Source organism: Phoca vitulina, unplaced genomic scaffold (assembly GCF_004348235.1).
Source record: "Phoca vitulina isolate PV1807 unplaced genomic scaffold, GSC_HSeal_1.0 scaffold5, whole genome shotgun sequence".
Lineage (NCBI taxonomy): Eukaryota > Metazoa > Chordata > Mammalia > Carnivora > Phocidae > Phoca > Phoca vitulina.
Window position 1 is genome coordinate 44,913,737 of NW_022589708.1, and position 23,293 is coordinate 44,937,029.

Sequence of the window (23,293 nt, forward strand, 5' to 3'; positions counted from 1 at the left end):
TTTTTTTTTTTTAAGCAATTAAAAGAAGAGTTTGATATTTCCTGTTATAGAATTTTAAGAGGTAGATTTTGTGTTAAATTAGTACTTAGCACATTACTTTTTGCTGTTTTAAAGCGATTTTTTCCCCCAATACAAATGACATACTAATCTCTATGTCATTTCTATTCATGAAGAAGAAACATTTGCACAGTGCTCATTCATCCATGAATGCAGTTTGTAGTTAAAGCACATAATGCCTGATGGTACTGTGCTGACAGGCACAGAATAAACAGAACAGATTTTGTTTTCTGAAGATTGATCATTTATAGATCAGTTGATAATTTTTTCTCCAGGTTGCTTCCTAGGTTGATGATGAGAAATTTTTTACTTCTGTAAGAAGCTATGGATTTCAGTGAACCTCTGTCAGTACCACGGACCTACCTACTCAATATCACTTTTTATCTGGAACATCTTTTCCAGAAAAAATAAGTAATATTGGTCACTTGTTTTAAAAACAATATTGCCAAAAATAGTAAGGGTGGGGGCCAAGGTTTTGAGAGAATGGGTTTGTGAGTGACAACTTGTTAGTACAACTCTGTGCTGGCCTTGCAGATCTCTGACAGAACAGGGAGCCTTTTTATGCATATCTAATCTGTGTTTTAATATTACTTTTCATAAGTACTTTCACCAGCTTTTTGTTTAAATATTATAGTATGTGTTCTCAAGCATCTTTGCTTCCTCCGCTGTGCCCTGTCTTACTTTGCTTGTTTTTGATGTTTTATGAAATGTATAGTCTGACTTTCATTAGGTTGTTACCATTCTCTCTGATTTTATTGAGAAATTAATTCCTACCATGAGTTAAAAGATTGTAGTATAAAGTAATTTGGTATAATGCCTCTTTACATTTAATTTGTTAAGTTTGTTTTATAGAGAATTAGTTTATATGTACTATGCATGAGTGGATGTAAGTTTGATTTTAATGACTCACAGTCTATAGTGCAGATGAGTTCTTTGGTAGGTCCAGAAATAGTTGATTTGAGTGTGGGTTCCACTATTCTGGTTATAACTGTAATATTCGGGGTGTTAAAAAAAACAGATATGTTCTGTTACTCAGACCACAAGACTTGACTTGACTTATTTGGTTTGATAGGCTTCCTAAATTTTATAGTGGGCTCCAACATAAGCATATTAAGTGAAACAAATTTTGTTATAGTAACATAATTTAAAATTATTTTGGTATAAGGCAGTTTTAGGAATATTTTCCACAGTGATTGAAGGAGATAGCAGTATGAATAATCCTAAATCATATTAGCTTTAGAATACCTTTCTGGATATACTTGGTATATAGAAATTGTTAAAAATTCACTTCAAACAAAATACTGGAGTCCTGCTGTGGTATACTAACACAGGGGGCCTGATGAACAGATTCTGTCCACGTATCTCAGTGTCAGCCCAAGTAACACTCTAAAATTACCTTTTTTTTTTTTTTCTTTTTAAAGATCTTATTTATCCATTTAGGCGGGGAGAGAGAGAGCGAGCAGGGGAAAGGGCAGAGGGAGAGGGAGAGAGTATCTCAAGCAGACTCCGCGCAGAGCCTGACACAGGGCTCGATCTCACGACCCTGAGATCCTGATCTGAGCTGAAATCAAGAGTTGGATGCTTAACTGACTGAGCCACCCAGGCACCACTCTCAAATTACTCTTTATGTGTTTGATTTCAAGCTTCCCTGTTTCATTTGAAATAAGAATAAATATGAAATAGGATGTCAACAAGGTGAACAGTTGAGCGGATGCTGTAGGTGTTTCCATGAAATATGAAAGAGATTTGAAATGCCTTCAGGTAACCTGTGTGTTGCTGATAGTGGAAAGTAAACTCATCACTTTTGAAGTAGCATCCTGGTTTCAAAACACTGACTTCTATTTAAGTTGTTTATCTCACCTTCACTATAATAGTGATCTTTAGACTTTTCCTTTATAGGAGAGAATCAGTGTGTTTATTGCTTGACTTCTTGAATTAGTTACTCCCTGGCTTTCACAGGACAGGGAAGAGATGAGTAAAATAGTTGACAAGAGTCTGCCAATCTAAACGGCAAATTGCATTTTTTTTTTTTTTTTTTTTGGTGGGGGGAAATCAGATTCTGAACATTTATAGGTAAGTAAGCTGTATTCACAAGCGTACAAATGAAGATTAATTTTTTTAAAGAATATTTTTATTTTTTCATTTAAAAATATTTGGTTTTTATTGTCATGGGAAATGTTCTATCGTGTCTTAAGTAAGAAAATGGTATTATATACTGGTATGTGACTTAAAACATGTTCTTCATATTTAAGAACTGCTTTTAATTATTAGATGAAATTTTGCCCTTAAAGTTCCATTTTTCAAAGGTTACACACAAAATTATACATATAAATATATATATACAAAGAAATAAACAGTTATATATCCTATCTTTTCCTTCCTCCCTCTTTTTTGGAGACAGAATATATTCTTTATTGTTCAGGGCTGTCTAAATCGCTACTGAAAAAATGTATTAATATCCATTAACGTAGTTTTTCTATAATTAAGGTGAGCTGTTGAATATTGGCAGTGATGTTCTAATTATATTACAGTACTGTGATTATACCAATGGGTTTATGAAAAGAGGTGGCTTGGTCAAGATGAATATATTCATTTTAAAATAACAATGAAGCTCTTTTAAAAAAAAAATTGAATTTTGAAACTTGGGAAATTAGCATTTGTAGAATGCATGACAGTGGTTTGAGAAATTTTCCTAAGACCTCTCTTTCGATAACTTGATGAATTTTTTCCAGCAACCTTTTTGTAGTTCTGAGTCTTCCCTCTTTTCTTTTTAATTAAAAAAATTTTTTTTAAGATTTTTTTTTGTCAGAGCGCGTGCGCGCAAAAGCAGGGGGAGAGACCGGCAGAGGGAGAAGCTGACTCCCTGCTGAGCAAGGAGCCCAATGTGGGCATTGATCCCAGGTCCCTGGGATCATGACCTGAGCCGAAGGCAGATGCTTTACTGACTGAGCCACCTAGGCATCCCTGAGTTTTCCCTCTTTAAATCTTGCCTGATTTCTGTTCTTAGGAAAATTCTCAAGTGAGGCTGGTACATGTTTAACAGCCAGCTTTCTGGGTGGGGGGAGATGCTCTCGTTGGCAGCATTTGGTGATTTCTGTGGTGTAGTACTTACAACACGGCAGACTTTATCTACTCACACTATGTCGCTGGATACAGAACGGAAGCGATGGGCATAGTCAGCTCTCATCACTACTCCTCCTTTCACAAGATGAATTGATTGATTTTGCACCTGGTGTTATTCTTGTATTTATGATTAGAACATGACAAGAGTAGGGGTGCCTGGGTGGCTCAGTCGGTTAAGCATCTGCCTTCGGCTCAGGTCATGATCCCGGTGTCCCGGGATCGAGCCCCGCATCGGGCTCCCTGCTCGGCAGGGAGTCTGCTTCTCCCTCTCCCTCTGTCTGCCACTCTGCCTACTTGTGCTCTCTATCTCTGTTAAATAAATAAGTAAAAATAAATAAATAAAATATTTGTGATTATATAGCATTATTGTGATATTCCAAACTAGAATACTGACCATGTATAATTGCCTTTTTTTTTTTTTTTTTTCCTGTTTATCAGTTGGGTGGAGAGCTTTGGACGCGAGGGGCTTGGATTATTACTGGACATTTTGGAAAGACTGATTAGTGGCAAAATGTAAGTATATTGTTTTTATTTTCAATTAAGCTACATTTGCATGTCCAATTATAATTCCAGTACTGATGTGTTTTATGCCAATGCAGACAAGAAAAAATTGTAAAGAAGAATCAGCATAAAGTCATACAGTGTCTAAAGGCTTTGATGAATACACAGGTATGTACATAGGTAATTATATTTATTCTTCACCAGTTAGAGAATTTTTATGAAATAGTTGTATATTACAGAATTTGAACTAAAGAGATGTACTGCTTTGATAAGCTGTTGAGTACATAAAGGAAAAAATATTGAATTGCATTGATTTCTAATTTTTTATCAAATCAACCATCTCTCAACAGGAGAAACTTGGGAATTGAATGGATCCTCTCCTGATGCTTAAATTGTCATGTGCACATTAATCCTCCCTTTCTACTTTATTTTTGGTCCCCTTTCTCTTCTTCCCTTCCTTCTCAAAGTATAGCACTAATAAGTTTTAAAATCATACATGATAATTAAACGTGGTCTACAGTAATACTTATTACCAAAGAATCAAGTTGGAAAGATAGTTTTCATAGTCGAGGAACTTAAATCTGCAATGAAATTAACATGAACTGATAGGGAACAGCTCCCAGAAATGGAGCAGTGATGCTTAATGTAAGTAATATTGAGACCAAAGGTAATAGGTCGGGTCTGCAGAGCTTTCATATTTGAAGAGGATATGTTAGAGAAATACTGAAAATCCTAACTGAAGTTAGATGTATCTGACAGTGTTTCCTTTTTAAATAGAATTGGTACTGTTAATTACGGAAATTAGCTCTATCCCATGCTATGTCTTTAGCTTCAACATCTAAACATATCTGCCTCATGATGGGTGCAGTAATGATAGGTGTTTTAGTTGCCATTAGACAGCAGGGAGGAATTTACCTGTGGTGTTAGGATGATTTGTGTTTTAGAGCAAAACTGTATATTTCTGATTAATTTTAATTTTTAATATTTTCACATTTTTAAAATGAAAGTCCTTTAAAAATCCTTTTGAGGACTACACACTTAAGTACTGGTACTTAAATTATTAACATATTTCTTTTTACTAAATGTAGCAAAAACTTGTATTTTCTGATTATTTTTGTCTTATTTTTCAGAATTTTCTTGAGCTGAGTTTTGTTTTTAACCAATGAAATATTTTTTTACCTCCCTGCCTTCTCTAATCAGATAAGATTTTCAAGGAGACTATCTGATGTAGAAATCCACTCTATGTTGTTATATATTCAAATGTATTCTAGATTTGAACTCACTGTTCTGTAAGAATGAGATTTTAGGTATCGCAAATGATCTTGTGGATCATTCTTTGAATTTGAGAATACCATAATTTAAGTGAGGTGAGGTGGTATATAGAGGATAATATTCCTGCTTGGTTTGCAACTGAATTGGAGAGCAAGTAAACCTTATATATTTAGGTTCTGATTGATGTAGTGTGTTCTTTTATAATAGACTGCTTTTGCTTATAGTTTGTATCTGTGGAACTAGAATATATTGTCGTTTGTGTTGATTGTGCTAGTACAAATAAAAAGTTGCTGATACTTGGAATGAGTATTATAATGTCTGAATTCTAAAATTAATAATATATGAAATAATTTTTCAGTAAAGACCCCCCCCAAGATTGGTTGATAATTTTTCATTTATCTCACTGTGCAGTATTTATAGGAGTTCATTGAATGATGAAAAAATACAGGTTTTAAGAGAACAGTGGTACCTTATTAGGTACTAGTATTTAGTTATTAATATAAGGAGCAAGTCTGGTAACAGATGAAAGTGAATTTCATATAATAAACTGGACTAAATTTCTAAATGGAAGAAGACTTTGAATATCGGGGGGAACAAAAGGATGAGGAGTTAAATATATTTGAATTAAAAGATAATTAGAACAAGGGCTTCATTTTGGTCAGTTAACTTTTTGTGTTGCTTTAAGGTGTGCACCCACAGCAAAGGTGCTTTGCTCCTGAAGCCAGCCCCCTTACCAGTACCAGTGTTCTCTTTGCTCCTGGGATGAACTCACCATAGGGAGTTACTCAGCATCAGTATTCATGTCTTGTTGAGCATCCTACATGGGGATTAGGGTCTTCCCCTTCGGGAAGGGTCTTCCCCTTCTCCCACCTAACACTTTCACAGTGGCTTAAAATTCCATCTGTTAGGTAATAATAGGTCTGAATAGAACGCAAATGGAACCTGGCTTTAGTCTTCGGTTTAGAACACATGAGTTTTCATATAAACCAGGGTGGGTCCTTGACATTCAGTAAAGAGACATCCTTAGACCTTCCAAAATTTGTCACTGCCTCTAACCTTATAAAAGGCTTCATTTAATGCACTTTAGATGCTAGCACTGGTAAGTTGATTATTTCTCTCGGAGTCCACAGTTTTTGTTTAGTTTTGCTTTTTTAAAAATAACTGAACAAGAGTAATTTTATTCAAGCAGGCAGCAATTCTGTCTGTAGTTCTAGGTACTCAGTAGTGGTAAGCTGGCCTCATTCCAGCCTTAAAATGAGCACTACATGTGTTTATGTTAGCAAAGTCAGAATACTGCCGATGATGGAGCTTTTGGAGGTTAGGGGGTGCTAGTCAAAACTGAAATCTGAGAATGCTCATATTCTGCTCTCCCCATGTTAATGGGTTAGAGCTGGAGGGCTTCCAGAGAAGGTAGGTAGTTTCACCTGGAGGAAATTTTGTGCCTTGCCTTGAGTGGTTGGAAGAGCCACAGGATTCTGATTTCAGAGGTGCAAGCATTGGTTAAGGATGTCCGGGTGGGTGGGAAATGAAGGGGGAAGTGCTTTACTCGGTCCTCAGGTTTCTTAGGACAGAGCCAGCCCTTTGGTACTTGGTAATCATTGATTAATTGACTCTTTGAATTGGGTCTAAGTGGTACTTTATAAGCTTCTGACAGTTCCCTGGAATAATTATTAAAGAATATTGTGGTCCTTGGCCCCATGCCTGCTTTCTCTTTCTTTGTTTCCAGTTATGAGACAGCCCAGGGCATCACAAAAGTGATCATTTCCTGGCTGGTTTCGCTATTTGTAAACTTTCCTCTATCACCAAGAAGAGGGAGAAGTCTCTCCAGAGGGCATATCCTGGGGCCCTTGGCCCTCCTGCCTGTGCTGCTGCCTTTGTACCTGTGTTCCTTAGATAGCGGTTTAAAGCAAATGCAGTATTTCAGCACAGTGTAATGGCTTCTTTCTGTAGATGGCATCGGCGAGATAGGAAAATTTTAAATAAGACTTCATACTACTCACAGCATTTGGGTCTAAGCTTGTTATAGGTTTAACTTTGATACTTACATCTAGTGTTAATTTTGAATTAAGCCATAGTTCACAGGTCTGTAATTGGGATTAAGGTCCTTTTTGGTGCTCAGTAGTAATTCTAATCAACCAATTTCTCAGTCCTTAGAGGGATCCTCTGGGATGCATGGAAGATAAATCGTATCATTTTATTGCTTCTATTTATTCTCTGTTATCTGATACTTATCTTCCATAGATTGTAAGTGGGCCCTAAGAGATGTATACATCCTTAAATCAAAACACGAAGTCATTAACATGACTCCTTATCTTCTAATTGGATGTGACATCCTAGCAGTAGCAAACAAACTTTATCCTTATCCAGCATCATCCCATTTATATAATGTGTTTACAACTGCATTGTCTTTCTGATGATAAAATACCATTCTGATTAGAATACCTATGCTCCTCATGGCAGTTTCTACATGGTGTGTGCCCAGGTCATCTTTCACCTTGTGCCCATCATAGGGACTCCGTGTTAGTCTCTAGGTCTGCACCGTGTTATGTGGTCGCCACATGTGGCTGTCGAGCACCTGAAATGTGGCTTGTCTGAATGCAGATGTGTACATAGAAAATAGACACTGGATTTTGAATACTTAGGAAGGAAAAAAAAAGGTAAGATAGCTCATGAACAGATGTTTTATATTGAATATGTTGAAACAGTCGTATTTTAGATATATTGGATTAATTTCATTAAAATTTTACTTTTTGCTTGGGAACTTGATATTGCCCCTGTGGTTCTCATTCTGTTTCTGTGGGAGAGAGTTGATCTGTATGTTTACTTGTGATAGTGTATCCCTTACCCACCTTCCTTTCCTGGAAAGCTTCTCACCCTCAGCATCTGATTGAAAAATGGACTGTTCATTTTGTGTGTTCCTGTTGGGAAATCTCAATTTTCCTCACTGCTTCTCCCTTTCTCCAGGTGGTTACTTATCTACCTTGATCATTATCGGTCCTACCATTGTAAAATCACCTTTGAGAAGTTATTTATATTTGGTTGACTCTCCTACTTCTTGATGTGAATACTGCTATAATTTTTATTTAAAAAAATTTTTTTTAAGGATGTTAGATATTCCTTATATTTTCTGGCTTTTACTAAGTGTAAAAATATATTATCCTATCAACTTTTTAAATAATTATGTTTCCTTTAGGGTGCTGTTTTTTCCAATAAATGGCTATCATTTAACCTCTTATTTCCAAAATGTTACAGTATGGCTTGGAAAGAATTATGAGTGAAGAGAGGAGTCTTTCTTTATTAGCCAAAGCCATCGATCCCGAGCACCCAAGTATGATGACAGATGTGGTGAAACTCCTGTCTGCGGTGTGCATTGTAGGAGAAGAAAGCATGTAAGTCTTCTCAACTGAGTTCTCTATGTAACAGTATATTTTGATTTACTTAATGTTCCTATTCTATTTTAGACTGGAATTTACTGTTAATAAGTGAATACTACTTAAGCAGCTGATTTAGATTCATAATTGGCCAAACAGAAATATTTGAGTAATAATGATTTCTCAGTCAATATAATAGTTATAGGTTAACATGTTTCTATGAAAAACTGATTCCTTCATCATATTTATTTTAAACTGTACTGAATTCAAACCCTAAATAAAAATTCTCAATGAAGACTTAAAAAAAGTACAAATGGATTCTGTTTCTAATGTATTTTTGTTTTCCAGATAGTTAATTCAAACTCATGTATATTCCCTTATAAAATCATACATCATACTATTTGGAAATCTCTTTGTAAGGCAGATTTGCAAAGTGTTATATGAAATAGTAGTACTTTACTGGTTGAAGGTACATAGTCTTTGGCCATAATGTACATCCTGAAGTTTTAAACTTTAAAGACATTATCCGCAAATGTTACGGTTATAACTAAAAGACCATTACATACATATTAAAAGATAATTATAAAGATAAACCTTTTTTTTCTTTAAAGGTTGGGGTACTTATTACAGGAAGCATTTAAAAATTATTTAAATGCCTTTTAAAAAGGCTAAAGATAAGGGCACTTGTGATGAGCACTGGGTGTTACATGTAAGCGATGAATCACTACCTTCTCCTGAAACCGATATTACGCTATATGTTAACTAATAGAATTTAAATAAAAACTTGAAACAAAACAAAACAAAAAACAAAAGGATAAAGATAGAAAAAACGGAACAACTAATAGAACAAAGAGAAATAGCCCTTTCATGAAGGCTAGGCAGAGGCCTGTGAGTGAAACCTCCCGCACGCATTTGAAAATTGCCCTGGTGGCGACCCCGCCGGGGCTGAGAGCGTGGGGCTGCCCAGTGTGGACTCGTGGAGCGTCTGCGGGCCCTGCGCGGGCTTGCCCTCCGGCTGCACAGCTGCAGCGCATGCGCATCCCTGGACCAGGCCGTCCCCCGCGGCGGCCCCAGCGCGCAAAGCCAGGCGCACAGTTTCAGCACGCACTCTCCCATTTTCAAAAGACCCTATTCATTTTATTGCAGAGTTTATTTAATGATGACACATAGGATGCTCTTTGTGCTCCCCCTGCGCCTTTCCTCCTCTTCCATCTTCCTCCCCCTCCCTCTTTCCCCTCGCATTTCTTTTCTTTTTCCTCTCCCTCTTCCTTCCTTACCACCTTCTCCTTTCCTTTCCCTCTTCTTGTCCCTCTTCCTTCCCTCTTCTTTCTTTACCCTCTCTTTTTCCTTCTCTTTTTTTTTTCCACCTTCTTCCTCCTCCACTTCCCTATTTATTATTTCTTGACTTCATCATAGGTTATCAAAATGATGTAGATAATGTTTACGGACTACATGTCTGTGTCTACGAAGTGAGTTTCTACAATATGCTAGGTCGTGTTAACACTGTTCTTTAAAGGAGTAGCAAGTGTAGTTCTTGTGTAACTATTATTTTTTATGTTTGACTAAATCCTTTGGCTACCAGACTTCATTTATACTCAAAAGGAAGGAGAGTGTAGTGGTTAAGAACGCCGAGACGGTGCTCACCACACAGGCTGATTTCAGATCCCTGCTCCATTTAGGAGATGTGAGGCCTCAGACAAATTGCTTAACTTATCTTTCCCCTCTGTTTCCTAATCTATAATAAGGGATAATAAAACCTACTTCATAGAACTATATACATTAAAAAGAGTTAATATTTGTAAACTGGTTTAAATAGTGCCTGATGTGTAGAAAGCACTTTATAAGTGTTCGATAAATAACCCTCATCATAGGGTTATTAGGAATAAATGAATATAAACATGTAGCTAGTACTTGATAAATGCTATGTACTTAGCTTTGAAAATGTTGCTGCTTGCTTAGGAGTAGTGATTCTGGAGTTGCGTAGATCAAGCAGTTGTCTTAAGGCATTGGGATTATTTGCTGTTTGCAATTTAATTAATTTCCAAATTTCTGATAGCCTTGAAGAGGTTTTAGAAGCTTTAACATCAGCTGGAGAAGAAAGAAAAATTGACAGATTTTCACCTATTGTGGAAGGTCTCCGGCACGATTCAGTTCAATTGCAAGTAGGTTTCATGCATAACCCTACATACTGTTTTGTAACTGTTTGCTCACTGACTTATATTCAAGTATGAAACCCTGCATGTTGTCTAATATTTTATAATATTTCAAATGTAGAGAATTCTATTAATGTATCTTACAGATGTAACTTGGCGGATACCTATTATTATTTCCTTAGGTTACTTTCCTAGAAGCTGACTTACTAGAGATCTCTGTAAAATATATATAATCATAGTCCATAAATTGTTTATTCTTGGTTAGTCTCAGTTGATTACTACAAATTTTAAGAAGTTTGGGCAATTAAGTGAATTATGGCTTTTCATTGATTTATTAGTTTTTATATTGGAAAAGTTAAGACTTTCCATAAATGGTAATGAGACCAAGGTACACTAAGATTTTCAAAGATATTTAAATATGTAAGTGCTCCTGGAAAGTCACTTTTAGACTTAACCATTATAATGTCCAAGCTGCATAATTAATATTCATTTAATTTCTCCCTTTTTTTAAAAAAAGAGTTCTTTTTATTGCTGGAATTATTGTTACAATTATTGCTAATAACCTGAGTATCTTTAAGGAAATAATTGATACCTGACTCCCACCTCCCAGTATTTTTAAAATTTAATTGGTGTGACCTGGCTGTTGGGATTTTTAAAGATTCTCAGATAATTCTAATGTGCAGCAATATTTGAAAACCAAGATGTACTAATAGCTATAAAGTAAATTTATTTCACGCTTAATTAGTAAAAAGTTACAGTTTTAAATTTTATTTTAAAGCTCTGTGTAGCTTGGCCTTTGTATTGTTTCTTGTTAGGGTAGGAATAGAAAAACCAAATCTCCATGTTAAATTAAAAAAAAAGAAAAGATGGTATTTGATGAACAGTCAGAAAATCTTAGGGATGGTCAAATGAATAAATTTACTGTGGCATTTCTGATGAAGGTATTTGTGCTGGTGACCTTCCTGATGACAGTGTTTGTGAATGGCTAGTGAGGAACCCTGTTATGATTTGTTTCTCTGCGCTGGAAGCAGGCCTGGAGATTCGAGTGTATGGTCCCTGTTGCATAGGTCCCATTACCAAAGCTTCTTGAAAAAAGTCTCTCCTGACTCATCGGGGCTTGTCAGAGAGGCTGGAATGGGGGTCTGGGATGTGTTGTCCACCTCTGATGTGGACCCCGCTCCTTCAGTTTTTTGATGTGTGCTCTGGAGTCTTTTTATCATATACCACTGCTCTCATTTCCCTTCTCCTCCTTTCTCATCTGGCTCCAGAGCTCCTATTTACCACAAGCCTAAAAATGAACAGTAAACCGAGAAGAAACTTTGTAGAGAAAAACTGAACACTTACTTTATCTGAATTTTCCTTTACTACCCAGGTTACCTTTTACTCATAGAGTATTTATGCAAATAGCACTAGGTTATCAGATTAATTTTGGTCATTTTTGTAGCATATTAGAGTTCATGTCCGATTCTTAAAATTTCACTTAGGAAATGTAATAGTCACATGTAAACTTTATCCTCTAAATACTTTTTATGCTAATGTATACTTTTTTTAAAGGTTTTATTTATCTGAGAGTGAGAGAAAGCAAGTATGAATGGGGGCTGGGAATTGAAGGGGTGGAGGGGCTGAGGGGCAGAGGGAGAGGGAGAAGCAGGCTTCCTGCGGAGCAGGGAGCCTGATGCGGGACTCGATCCCAGGACCCTGGGATCATGACCTGAGCCGAAGGCAGACGCTGAGCCACACAGGCGCCCCTACTAATGTGTACTTTTTGATCTAGTAACACACATGTCCCTAGAGTGGGAGGGGTGGTGTCTTGTGATAGAAGGAGTAGACTTGTGAGTCAAGCAGCTTGAATTTAAGCCCCAGCCCTTGGCATCCTGGCTCTGGGACTCTGAATCCTGCCCCAGACCACGTCTATGCTTCAGTTCCCTCACTTGTAAGAGAAGGATAATATTTATCACTACCTCATTGTTGATGTAGAGTTACATATATGCATGTATTTAAAATGCTTAGCTATTTGCCATAAACATTGAGTAAATGCTAGCCTTAGAAAGTAATTTTATTAAAACCAAAGTCAGTGGAGAATGGGGATTGAAGGGGATCTTCCTTTTTCAAAAACCTTAGCTGTGTTGATATTAAAATTGTTATGTAACTACAACTCCCCAGTTATACTCGTAACATAACCCAGATGAGTAAAACACAGGTTCATACACAAACCCAAACACATGTTGTTATAGCAGCTTTATTTGTCATAGGCTCAAATTGGGAATGATCCAGATGTTCTTCAATAGGTGAAAGGTTAAACTGTGGACACCCATACCACAGAATACTTAGTATTGGAAAAGAATGAACTATTGATACATAACAACAACCTACATGAATCTCCAGGGAATTACCTTGATTGAAAAATGCCAATCCTAAAGGTTACAAACTGGATGATTCCATTTATATAGTAGCCTTGAAAGAACCAAGTTTTAGAGATGGAGAACAGTTTAGTGGTTGCCAAAGATTTAGGATCGGGTCTGGGAAAGTGTTAGGTGTGGCCATAAGTAAATGGCAACAGAGGGTTGTGTGTGTTGCAACAGTTCTGTGTCTGGATTGTGGTCATGGTGGCGAATCTGTACATACAATGAAATTGCATAGAACGCTACTTGGACACACAAATGAGTGTAAGGCTGCTGAAATCTGAATAAGCTTTGTGGATTGTACCAATTTCAATTTCCTGGTTTTAGTGTTACGTTACAATTATGCAAGATGTTACCATGGGGCAGAATTTTGCCAAGAGTACCTAGGACCTACCTGTACGTTTTTCCTTTTTGCAACTTTCTGTATATCTACAATTATCTAAGAATAAAGAGTTAAAAAAAAATCCTGGTAAAAGTGGGGTCCCAATTTGTTTTCAGCTGTATTATGGTCACTTAACATTTTAAAGCTGTGAAGAAAGGGGTTAAGAATGTCTTGTTAAGAACAAAGCCATGTTTCATCTAGGTAAATAACACGATTGACTCATTAATTGAAAGGTGACTATTACAACCTTAAAATTCATGGTAACTTACATATTAAATTTTTTTTGGCTATCAAACATTGAGGTAAACCCGTCTAATCTTGTAGAATTAAAATTGATTACCATATGAACCTGAAGGCAAACTACACGTATCAAAAATATTCCTGGGTATGTTTAGTCATTTCTAAATGGACAGTTACTCTCAGTTTATTGAAGGTGCTACCATATGGAAAATAGATATCTATAAAATTCTCTGAAAGAGAATGGCCAGTTAAAAATTGAGAATGGATTATTAGTTTATAGGAGACACTAAGACTTGAAGAAATTAAAAAATATTTAAAGATTGATGTAATTTTGAAAGGATTCCTTTTTTTAACAGTTTTATTGAGATAAAATTCACGTATCATAAAAGTTACCCATGGAAAGTGGACAGTTCAGTATTTTTGTATAATCAGAGTTGTGCAATCTTCTCCATAATCAAGAATGTTCTCATTACCCATAAAAGAATCTCCTTATCCCCTCTCCGAACCCCTTCACCGTCACCTTGTATTACCCTCATTCCCTCTAGCTCTAGGCAACTGTTAATCTGTCTCTATAGATTTTCATATTCTGGATTTTTGATAAAAATCATACAGTATGTGGTCTTTTCTGACTGGTACTCTCACTTAATATTTTCAGTGTTCATTCATGTTGAAATATGTATCACAACTTCATTTTTTTCCCTCCAAATATTAGGCTACTCTATGGATATTCCACATTGCTTATCAGTTAGTTGTCTGTTGGTGGGAATGTGGGTTGTTTCTAATTTTTGACTTTTATGGATAATGCTACCTGTGAATATTGGTGGAGATGATTTCTTTTTTAATGACTGCTTGTTTGCCATATTTAGTGTTAAGGAATAAGGGTGGGGGCACAGCTAGCCAGCAACATCTCCCTTGGATAGTTGTTGAAGTCAACCATTTGACTCAATTCTTGAAAAATTTTACCAAGACCTAGGTGGCTGATTATATTTGCTCTTATGAAACTAATTGCCTTAGTTGTGAGTAATTATATTTTCTTTTACGGTTATTTTTTGAAACACTAAAATTTCTTGATTCAGTTTTTAAAGTTTAATTTTCATTGAGAGCAGAGAATGATGAAATTCAGCTTTGCCAGTGTGTCATTTTCAACAGTGTAGGGCTCTTTCTTCTCTTGCTAGAAAGCGGTTCCTCTTAACCAGTCACTTGTTACCCTTTAATACCGGATTCTTGCTTAGAGCTCCAGATTTGTCCTGATATTCCTGCCCCCCATTCTGTCCCCCCCCTCAAGTAAGACACAGATTTTTTTAATGTTTCATGCCGCTCTCTCATGCTGATTTTTACGTGTGTTATTCTCTCTACTAAGAACACCTTTCCCCCCCTAATGTGCCTGCCTCAATAATCTCATACCGTTAGGGAACCCTTCACAGATACTTCCTCTCTGTGTTGGTTTGCTAGGGCTGCTACAACGAAGTACCACAGACTGGGCAGCTCAAATGAACTGAAAGTTCATTTTAGCATTTTTTTTTCATTTTTTAATAAGTTCAGATTAAATTTCTATACTCTTGATTATGAATAAATGATGGGAAAAATTTTTTTTTAAATTTATTTTCCTACTCAACCTTTTTGTTCTGGGTTTTTACTCTTGAAGGAAGGTTCTCATTATTACTAAGCCCAAGCTAGCAGGTGGAAAGCTTAAGTAAGGAGTTGAAGGTATTGTTTTCCAGATAGCTAACGTAGGGAGTTAGGGAGTGTGGGGAAGTAAGTAGATTGTCTTTTCTGGGACTGTTGGTTGTTCTCTATGTCCTTTAAAAAGATCAAGCAACCTTTTAGTAATACCTAAAAATACTTTCCTCTTTGGGTGTTTCTGAATTTTCTATAAGTAAAGTATATTTTAGAGCTAGCTGGTTATCAATTTTCCCATAAAGCTATTGCTCTAAGTGCCCATTTTATACCATTACCTATATAATTTGCATTTATTGAAATGTACTAGTCTGGTTTATATTAGCAAATCACCAAATTAAAAATATAATTTGTTTATTGCTGAATAAAATAGGAACTGATTGCTTTTAAATTGGAGAAAATGAGAGTAAAATAAAAAAAAATTCTCATTCTTTTATTGAAAACTTAACAAAGTAGTTTTTAAAGGATTGTTAGATTTTTTTTGAGTCTGATAATAATAGATAATATGACTGCCCATGTTTCTGATAAAATTGAACATCCTTTCATTCCTCCCACTCATATGGTATAGTAAGACAGTGAAAAAAATGAATGCCACAAATGACTTAAAATTATTTTCAGGCCTTAGACAGTCTTTCCTGTCAGGAAAGAAAGTACTCATATAAATATCAGACTTTACTTTTCTCAAGTGTATCAGAGAGGGGTTTTCAGATTCAAGCAGCATAATCCACTGTGGGTAATTGAAGCAGGAAGTGGTACTGGGTCCTTAACAGAATTTTTGGCAGGCCCAGGGAACTCTGTGTGGATGATATTGGCCAATGTAGAAGTGCCACGCCACATGTGGGAATGTTCTAAGGACATGCCACTCCCAACATTCTATGCTGGTCAGCGCCTGACACTCTAGGACGCAGGGCGATGTAGCAGCAAACCTTGCCTCGCGCGGCCCAGTCTGGAGATGTGTGATTGTCCCCTCATGTTGGCTCAGTCTTCCTTACTAGAAGAGGGTCGGAAGAAGTGTGAGTGAGCCAATCTCTAGTTTCAACCACGTGTTGAATTGCTCTGTTATTTTCATTTCTTTCATTTTTCTTTTCTATGTATGTCTTGTCCCTTCTCTTCTTAGAGCCTTTGCTAGAGCATCAAACATGAGCTAGATTCTAGAGTTTGTCCAAACCCTTGCTGTTGGTCATGGGACTGTTTGAATTGTGGTAGATTTTTGTCAGGAAAGGAATCAGAGTGTGGGAATCCTAGAGTTTTTGGGTGGATGTTTGCTTTTCTGTGCATTTGTACTCAGGTGTGGTGACAGCACGCTACATTTTCCCAATGGTGTCTTCCTCTCAGTCCTCTTGGACTCAAGGGGGGTAGTGTCAAGAACAGGAAGGGTCTGTGCTTTTTACATTACTTGTATATTAGCGTGTTAGTCTGCCCTAGGTTTATGGGTGCTGTGGGAAGACGTGAATCCCTGGGTCAACAACAAAGGACTTCATTCTCCACAGCAACAGTAGTGGTTTGAGGACAGCTTTGTATCAGCCCCAATTTCCAGTTGCAGTGGGTTGTGTTTTAGGAGAGAAACCCCGAATATAGGGAATTCAACTCTTACAACACGGGCAGCACTTAATTCTGATCGATGCAGGCGATGATGAAATCAGTTCAGTTTGTCTCAGAGTATTTAATTAAGGCTGTTCAACAGACTCCAAGCAGCAGGTTGAGGCCAACATGCAGTATGGACCCCAGCCAGGCCTTCCCGGAGTCAGCTGAACAAATGGAGTCAGCTGAACAAATCCCACAGACCATCAGGGTCTAACTTAGAACACCAGAAGGCTTTATTCTTAATTTTTTCTAATGATCTTTCCACTTTGCCTGGGGTAGTCAGGTACAGAATGATGTATTAGTGATTGCACAGACTTCCCCTGGTTCAGCAAGAAGGAAGTCTAGGGCAATTTTTTTTTTTATCCACAACAACCCTGGCTAGTGAGTTGAAGCCGAATGCTTTCCAGGGCCAGTGAGGTATCATTGATAACTTCAACTAAAATCAGGGACAGATATCTTAGCTCCTTTTCTAATTGGGTGACTTGCATCATAGGGATAAATGCCTGCAGGGTACACATAGTTACTTTTTTCTGCGGGACCAATGGTAGCCTCAGTTTGGAGAGTCCTCCATGACTGTCTGAGGACTAGTGTTTGCTTAGACGCTTGAACATCTCTTAGGATCAGCTCTGAGGTGAACAGTGTTTTTGGAGAGATAAGCAAGTTAACACCTGGCTTCTTCATAACATATATAGTCTTGAAGGTCTACATGGTGCTTCTGGAAGGAAAGTATTATTTGTAGTTATTGGGGTCCCCCAGTTGGGACCTTTATCAAACAGGTGGCTACTTGGTAATAGTGTTTTCAATGTGGCTTCCCAGCTGGCTAATAAACTTTAGGATTCTCAGTTCAGGATAAAATTGAGGCCAGTCCTTGCTTTTGGAGCGTCTGAAGGTTTGTTTGCAAGGCCATCTTGTGCTATAGGAGAGAAACTCTGAGTTTAGAAAACCTTAATCTTTATAGTGGGTCGTAATTGTGTCTGCCTTTTGCTCCAAAGAGATATTATCTTTATTATACTGGACATGAAGCATGCCTACCTATTTGCTATTCATACATCCTCGGAAAGAACATCCAGAAGATGGCCCACCAGTGCCTCTACTTGGAATGCACACAGAAGTGTAAGAGACTCAGGGTGAATCGTCCAGTGGTGGGGAAGAGACCACCAAACCTTCTCCTGTCAGCCTCTTGCCTTCAGTGTGATCCTCTTGGTGTTTCTCCTATACATTCATTATACCTTGATGTACATTGAATAGAATAAAACCTTCATTCATTTTGGTTCATGTGATACTACAGAGTATTTTCCCTACCTTAATTACTGACTAAAGGGACATAGAGCAAGGGTGGTAGGTGATATCCTTACAAGAGTCAGTGGACAGTCTTTCTAGGATTCTCACAGGAGATACTGCTCTACCCTAGAAGGTATTTTTCAGAGAGGCAAAAGGCAGAAATATAATCCAAGTCTTTAGTATCTCTAGAACTGTTATTAGAGGAAAATCAAATTTCAAACACATCCAGACACCTGGCATGCGCGTGGTCTTAACAAATACCTCATGGTTACGTATTGAAGTGTATAAGGTGCTCACATTTAGAGAACAGGAAGAAAAAGTGAAAGTGTCCTGTTGAATGTGAAGATTCATTTATAATACTTATGACTCAGACAACTTGGAAATGATATTCTTGCTGAAACTTGTTTGGTAGACCAAGGCTGTGTTAATCTGGGTCTTTTGGAGAAGCAAGAGATTTAGTATGCATGGCACTAGGGAGAGGGCCTGGAGAGGGCTGTGGGGAGGTGGGGAGATGTCCAGCTCACTGCAGACCTGATGCCAGGTGGAGGAGAGAAGGAAGGATGGTGAAGGGAGGGAAGTGTCTTGGGCTGCTCTACACTTCCAGGAGAACTTGGCAGGGTTGTTGGGGAATCCTCAAGCCAAAGCCCCTTGTGTCCCATTTTAGTATTCTTGCTGTGTTCAGACATTGGCTGGGAGAAGCCTGTGGGGAGTGTGGCCTCAGCTCACCTGTTGTGATGGATTTTCCAGGGTAGCAGCTGGGGCTGGGCTGTTGCTTGTTTTTTATTCCCTGCAGTTAGAGATTGAGAATTGCATTCCTGTGGCTGCTACAAAGACAGTTTTTCTTAAAAACAAAACAAACAAAAAAACTTCAATTTCTGGATTTCATTGAGTTCAGTAACAATAGATATTTGCAAAATTGATTCGGTCACATTTTCTTATGTCTCAGTAAGTAGGAAAAATTACCTTTAATGGAGTTATAGTCACTGTACTTTGAAATTTGTTACTGGGCAATAATTGAGAAATATGACATTGAAACAAATCATAGGTTTAAATGACTTTTTAGATATAGTCAAGTTTATTTGCTTCTCTTTCTTTTTGTTTTCTATACCGCTTTAAATGCTCAAAATATTCCCAGGTTTAATTTTGCTTGAGACCAAATAAAGATGTTACTATAATGCATAGTTCTATCTTAATTTACTATTCCTTTTTGTTTCAAATATCTCCACTGCCCCCTCTCTGCCAAATTACTAACCGAAGTTATTTTCAATTTCAAGTAACTTGTCCTCATATTTAATGAAGAACCAAATGAAGAATAGAGATAGTAGAAAGTTTTTGTATTTAGGACCAGTGTTGGGGCATCCCAGAAGGATGTGGAGATCAATTTGTTTTAATTCCTCTCTGTGAGGTTTACATCAATAGGATTAATATATTAATATAAATGTTAAATGTATTGAAATGGACTGGTAAATAATATGCCATTAAGCTAAGACGTTAAGGAAACACAGTGGAATAATAGTCTAATGTGAACTCATGCTGTTATAGGGAGCACACATCTAAGTGTAAATCAGCGGTGAAAGTTTTTGTCTAGAATATAAATTTCTTCACTTATGCTATGGTAGATCACCAGAAAGATAAACTTACCTCATGCTTCAAAGGTAACTGTACAGAGTTTCATAATTAAGTAGTCAATTAGTTAATTATTCAGTACTGCTGTGCACTGAGTTATACAAGACCAATACAGAAGTACACTCCTGCCCGGGGCGCCTGGGTGGTTAAGTAGGTTAAGCGTCTGCCTTCAGCTCAGGGCATGATCCCAGGGTCCTGGGATTGAGTCCCACATCGGGCTCCTTGCTCAGTGGGGAGCCTGCTTCTCCCTCTCCCCCTCCTCCTTCTCCTCCCCCTGCTTATGCTCTCTCTCGTTCTCTCTGTCAAATGAATAAATAAAATCTTAAAGTACATTCCTGCCCTTAAGAAGCTTATACTTGGGAATCTAAAGCTAGCTAATGTTTCATAAGTAAAATGCAGTAGGAAGAGTTCCAGCAAAATGCATGGGAGGACACAGAAGAAATGAATGCTGTCTCAATGGGGAGTGTCTGAATAAATACTTAAAAATCCGTTTGTTTTTCCAGTATTCCCATTTATATAAATTGTAGCTTCTTGAATCCTGCACTTTGTTTCTCCATGTTTGTATGGGAGCTATGCGGTTACCTCCCGTTCTGATTTGTTCTCTTACTGTGTCTATCATTTACAGAGTAGTCCATTGGAAGTCTAAATAAAATTAGAAAGAACTTTATATCTGTTGATCTACTTTACTGTTTCTGTGTTTGTCTGCATAATGTAGCCTGGTTAGTTTTTATTCTGAATTAACGCCTGTGCTTTTTAAATTCTTTGGAGTTTCTTTGCACTAGCAGCAAACTGTTTCTCTGTAAGCATCATTTACTCATTTTAACTTGATAAATATGAAATTTGATTGTGCAAAGAGAAACAGATGATTTCTGCTATGGGGTAGGGAAGATGAATAGCAGTGTAAGCTGTATCTTCCAGGCCCAGATAATAATTATTCACAGATTCTGGTAGAATTTTTATGTAAGGACTTGACTGGTACTTGTTTATAATGTGAATTTAGCTTATAAAGCGGATATATTTTCAGCATCGTATAGCCATCATTTTACTTGTAAAAACATCTACTTGTATTGAGGACGAACATGTTGACCCAAGTGTGAGCTTTCTAAAGAATATCCTTGCGTGGGCTGTCGGATACCTTCTCCGTTCCTTCAGCACAGTCACGGAGAAAGCATTTGCTCTGGTGGCCTTTGAAAAAATTGGTTGAGCTTCGTGTTTGACCCTCAGGCATCATGCCTGTTAGAGTACCTTGAATTTTGTGCTTCCCTTTCATTCGAGTCAGAGGTTTTGGGTCAAAGTTTACAACTGCATAAAGTTGTTAATTTTTTCTCTCATCTTTGCATTGAGCATGGTGATAGGAGTAAGTTAAATTGTGTACTAGAGGAAAGTTAGGTGACGGGTATTCACAGATGAAGAAACCTGACTGTTTTCAAGGGCAGAAAGCTTCTCTGCTGATGAAGTGTTGTAGATGGTGGCATGTTCCTTCATGCGTCTTGCTCATTAACCTCTTCCTAGGTCTAATGATTTTTCTTTGATCATTTGCCTCGTTCCTGAGATTGCCTTTGACCAGATCTATTCCTCATATTGATGATCTTTGAGATTTCTGTTTACGGTTTATTTACTTTGCCCCCTGTTGTGTGTCTTTGCCTTCTAGTTTACCGCATTACTGGCATGGCTGCCACGATTTGTAATTACACTTCTGGCTGCTCATTTTCCTCGGCTTGCTCTGTGGGCTTGGCGGGCCACAGTCCTTGCAGTGCGCCTTCGGTTTGCTGCTGCTCTCCAGGAAACCTTCAGCTCTCCTGAGCCCTGGATGGACGCGCACACGCACACGCACACACCCCTCCAGCTACAAGTTATGCTAGATATACTTTTCTCATGCAAGGCTCTTTCTTGATAATTGAGACAAGATTAACAAAATGAGCTTGCCCTACCCGCTTTCCAAATCATTAGAACTGAGTCCATGATTTAACACCTAAAGAGAAGTGTCTTACTCGCTGAGACCAAAGGTTAATAAGCAGTATTTCTAAAGTATAAAGATGCGTTTGGAGGGAGAATATTTCAGTGCCGATTTTAATCGTCTTGGTTACATATGGTACACATGAGCAGGTGTTTTACTACTTGGGACAACAACTCTATCTCTTTATAGAGACTGTTCTTGTCAAGTCACCAATTGGCCAAATGCAGTGGTAATTTATTAGTCATCTTAGTTGACCTATTAGAGCCTCTGACTCAGTTGATCACTCTCTCTGTTGAGACACTTTCCTCCCACAATTCCTGGGTACCCAAGTGTCCTTTTTCTTCTACCTCACTGATGCCTTTTTACTTTATTTCCCCAGCCTTTAAAGTAAAACCTGCAATCGAAATGCCCCCTCAGTTCCTGTATGTCTTTTTTCTCTGGCTACTTCTGGGTGGTTCCATGTAAGACCCTGAGTTTTATGTGCAGTTGCTGTGGTCATGTTTTTCTTGAACCTGGGTCTCTTATAGCCAGTTTCCTTTTCCACTTTTCTTCAATGCCTGTCACTAATAGATATTTCTAACTTAACATCTCTAAAACCCAACTCCTCTGATCTGTCTTCCCAAGCCTCTTTCTCCCATCTTAAATGAATGATTTATTTTCCACCTTAATCAATGATAATCCCATCCTTCGAATTGCCCAGGCCAGAAACCTTGGAGTCAGTCTTGACTCTTCATCTCTGAGAGTGATTTCTGTCTTTTTCCACAGCTGTATCCCTAGCACTGAGAATGCTTAGTGGGCACCAATAAATAGGCTTGTAGGGAATGAAATGGTTGAACAGGTACACAGAGAGTGAATTCTGTATTTTGATGTCCAAAGATAGAAGCTTTAAATTAGGATGCTTCTAGGAGGACAGGAGCTCTTTGTTTTCTTACCCTCATCTATTCCACAGAGAAGTACGTTTTGTGATGCTCTTTTTTTTTTTTTTAAAGATTTTATTTATTTATCTGACAGAACAAGTAGGCAGAGAGACAGGCAGAGGGAGAGGGAGAAGCAGGCTCCCCGCTGAGCAGGGAGCCCGATGCGGGGCTCGATCCCAGGACCCTGGGATCATGACCTGAGCCGAAGGCAGCCGCTTAACCAGCTGAGCCACCCAGGCGCCCCCGTTTTGTGATGCTCTTGAAACAATATGTTAAATGCAAATTAATGGAGATTATATAGGCTATATTTTTGGAACATCAAGCAGCATGGTGATTGTTTATGATGAATATTACAATGCCATTATTTCCTTGAGCTTCTGTTAATATCCCCAGCTGACATAGGCAAGGTACCCAATAACTAGTGTTTTGTGTTTTTTTTTTTTTTTTTTAAAGAATGAATGATTCCTAATGTACATTTATTTATTTATTTATTTTTAGAGAAAGTGTTGGGGAGGGGCAGAAGTAGAGGGAGAGAGAGAATCTTAAGCAGTCTCCACACTCAGCAAGGAGCTGGCTGCAGGGCTCTATCTCATGTCCATAAGATCATGACCTGAGCCAAAATCAAGAGTCAGATGCTTAACCAGCTGAACCACCCTGGTGCCCCTCCTAATGTACATTTCAATCTCAAAATTTTAAAAGCATTTATCCAGTTCTCTAAAACCTGTTTCTCTCCTTGCATTTTATAGCTCT

At 37.7% G+C, this 23,293-nt stretch overlaps 1 protein-coding gene across 1 annotated transcript in view; it reads left to right on the forward strand.

Moving 5' to 3' along the window:
• Positions 1 to 23,293, forward strand: part of DIAPH3 (diaphanous related formin 3) — a 484,064-nt gene that overhangs the window by 131,663 nt on the left and 329,108 nt on the right. Inside the window, exons 6-9 of the mRNA XM_032402899.1 lie at positions 3,619 to 3,693; positions 3,780 to 3,849; positions 8,206 to 8,342; positions 10,381 to 10,486. Of these exons, the coding sequence (XP_032258790.1) occupies positions 3,619 to 3,693; positions 3,780 to 3,849; positions 8,206 to 8,342; positions 10,381 to 10,486 (388 nt within the window). The remainder of the gene's footprint in view (positions 1 to 3,618; positions 3,694 to 3,779; positions 3,850 to 8,205; positions 8,343 to 10,380; positions 10,487 to 23,293) is intronic.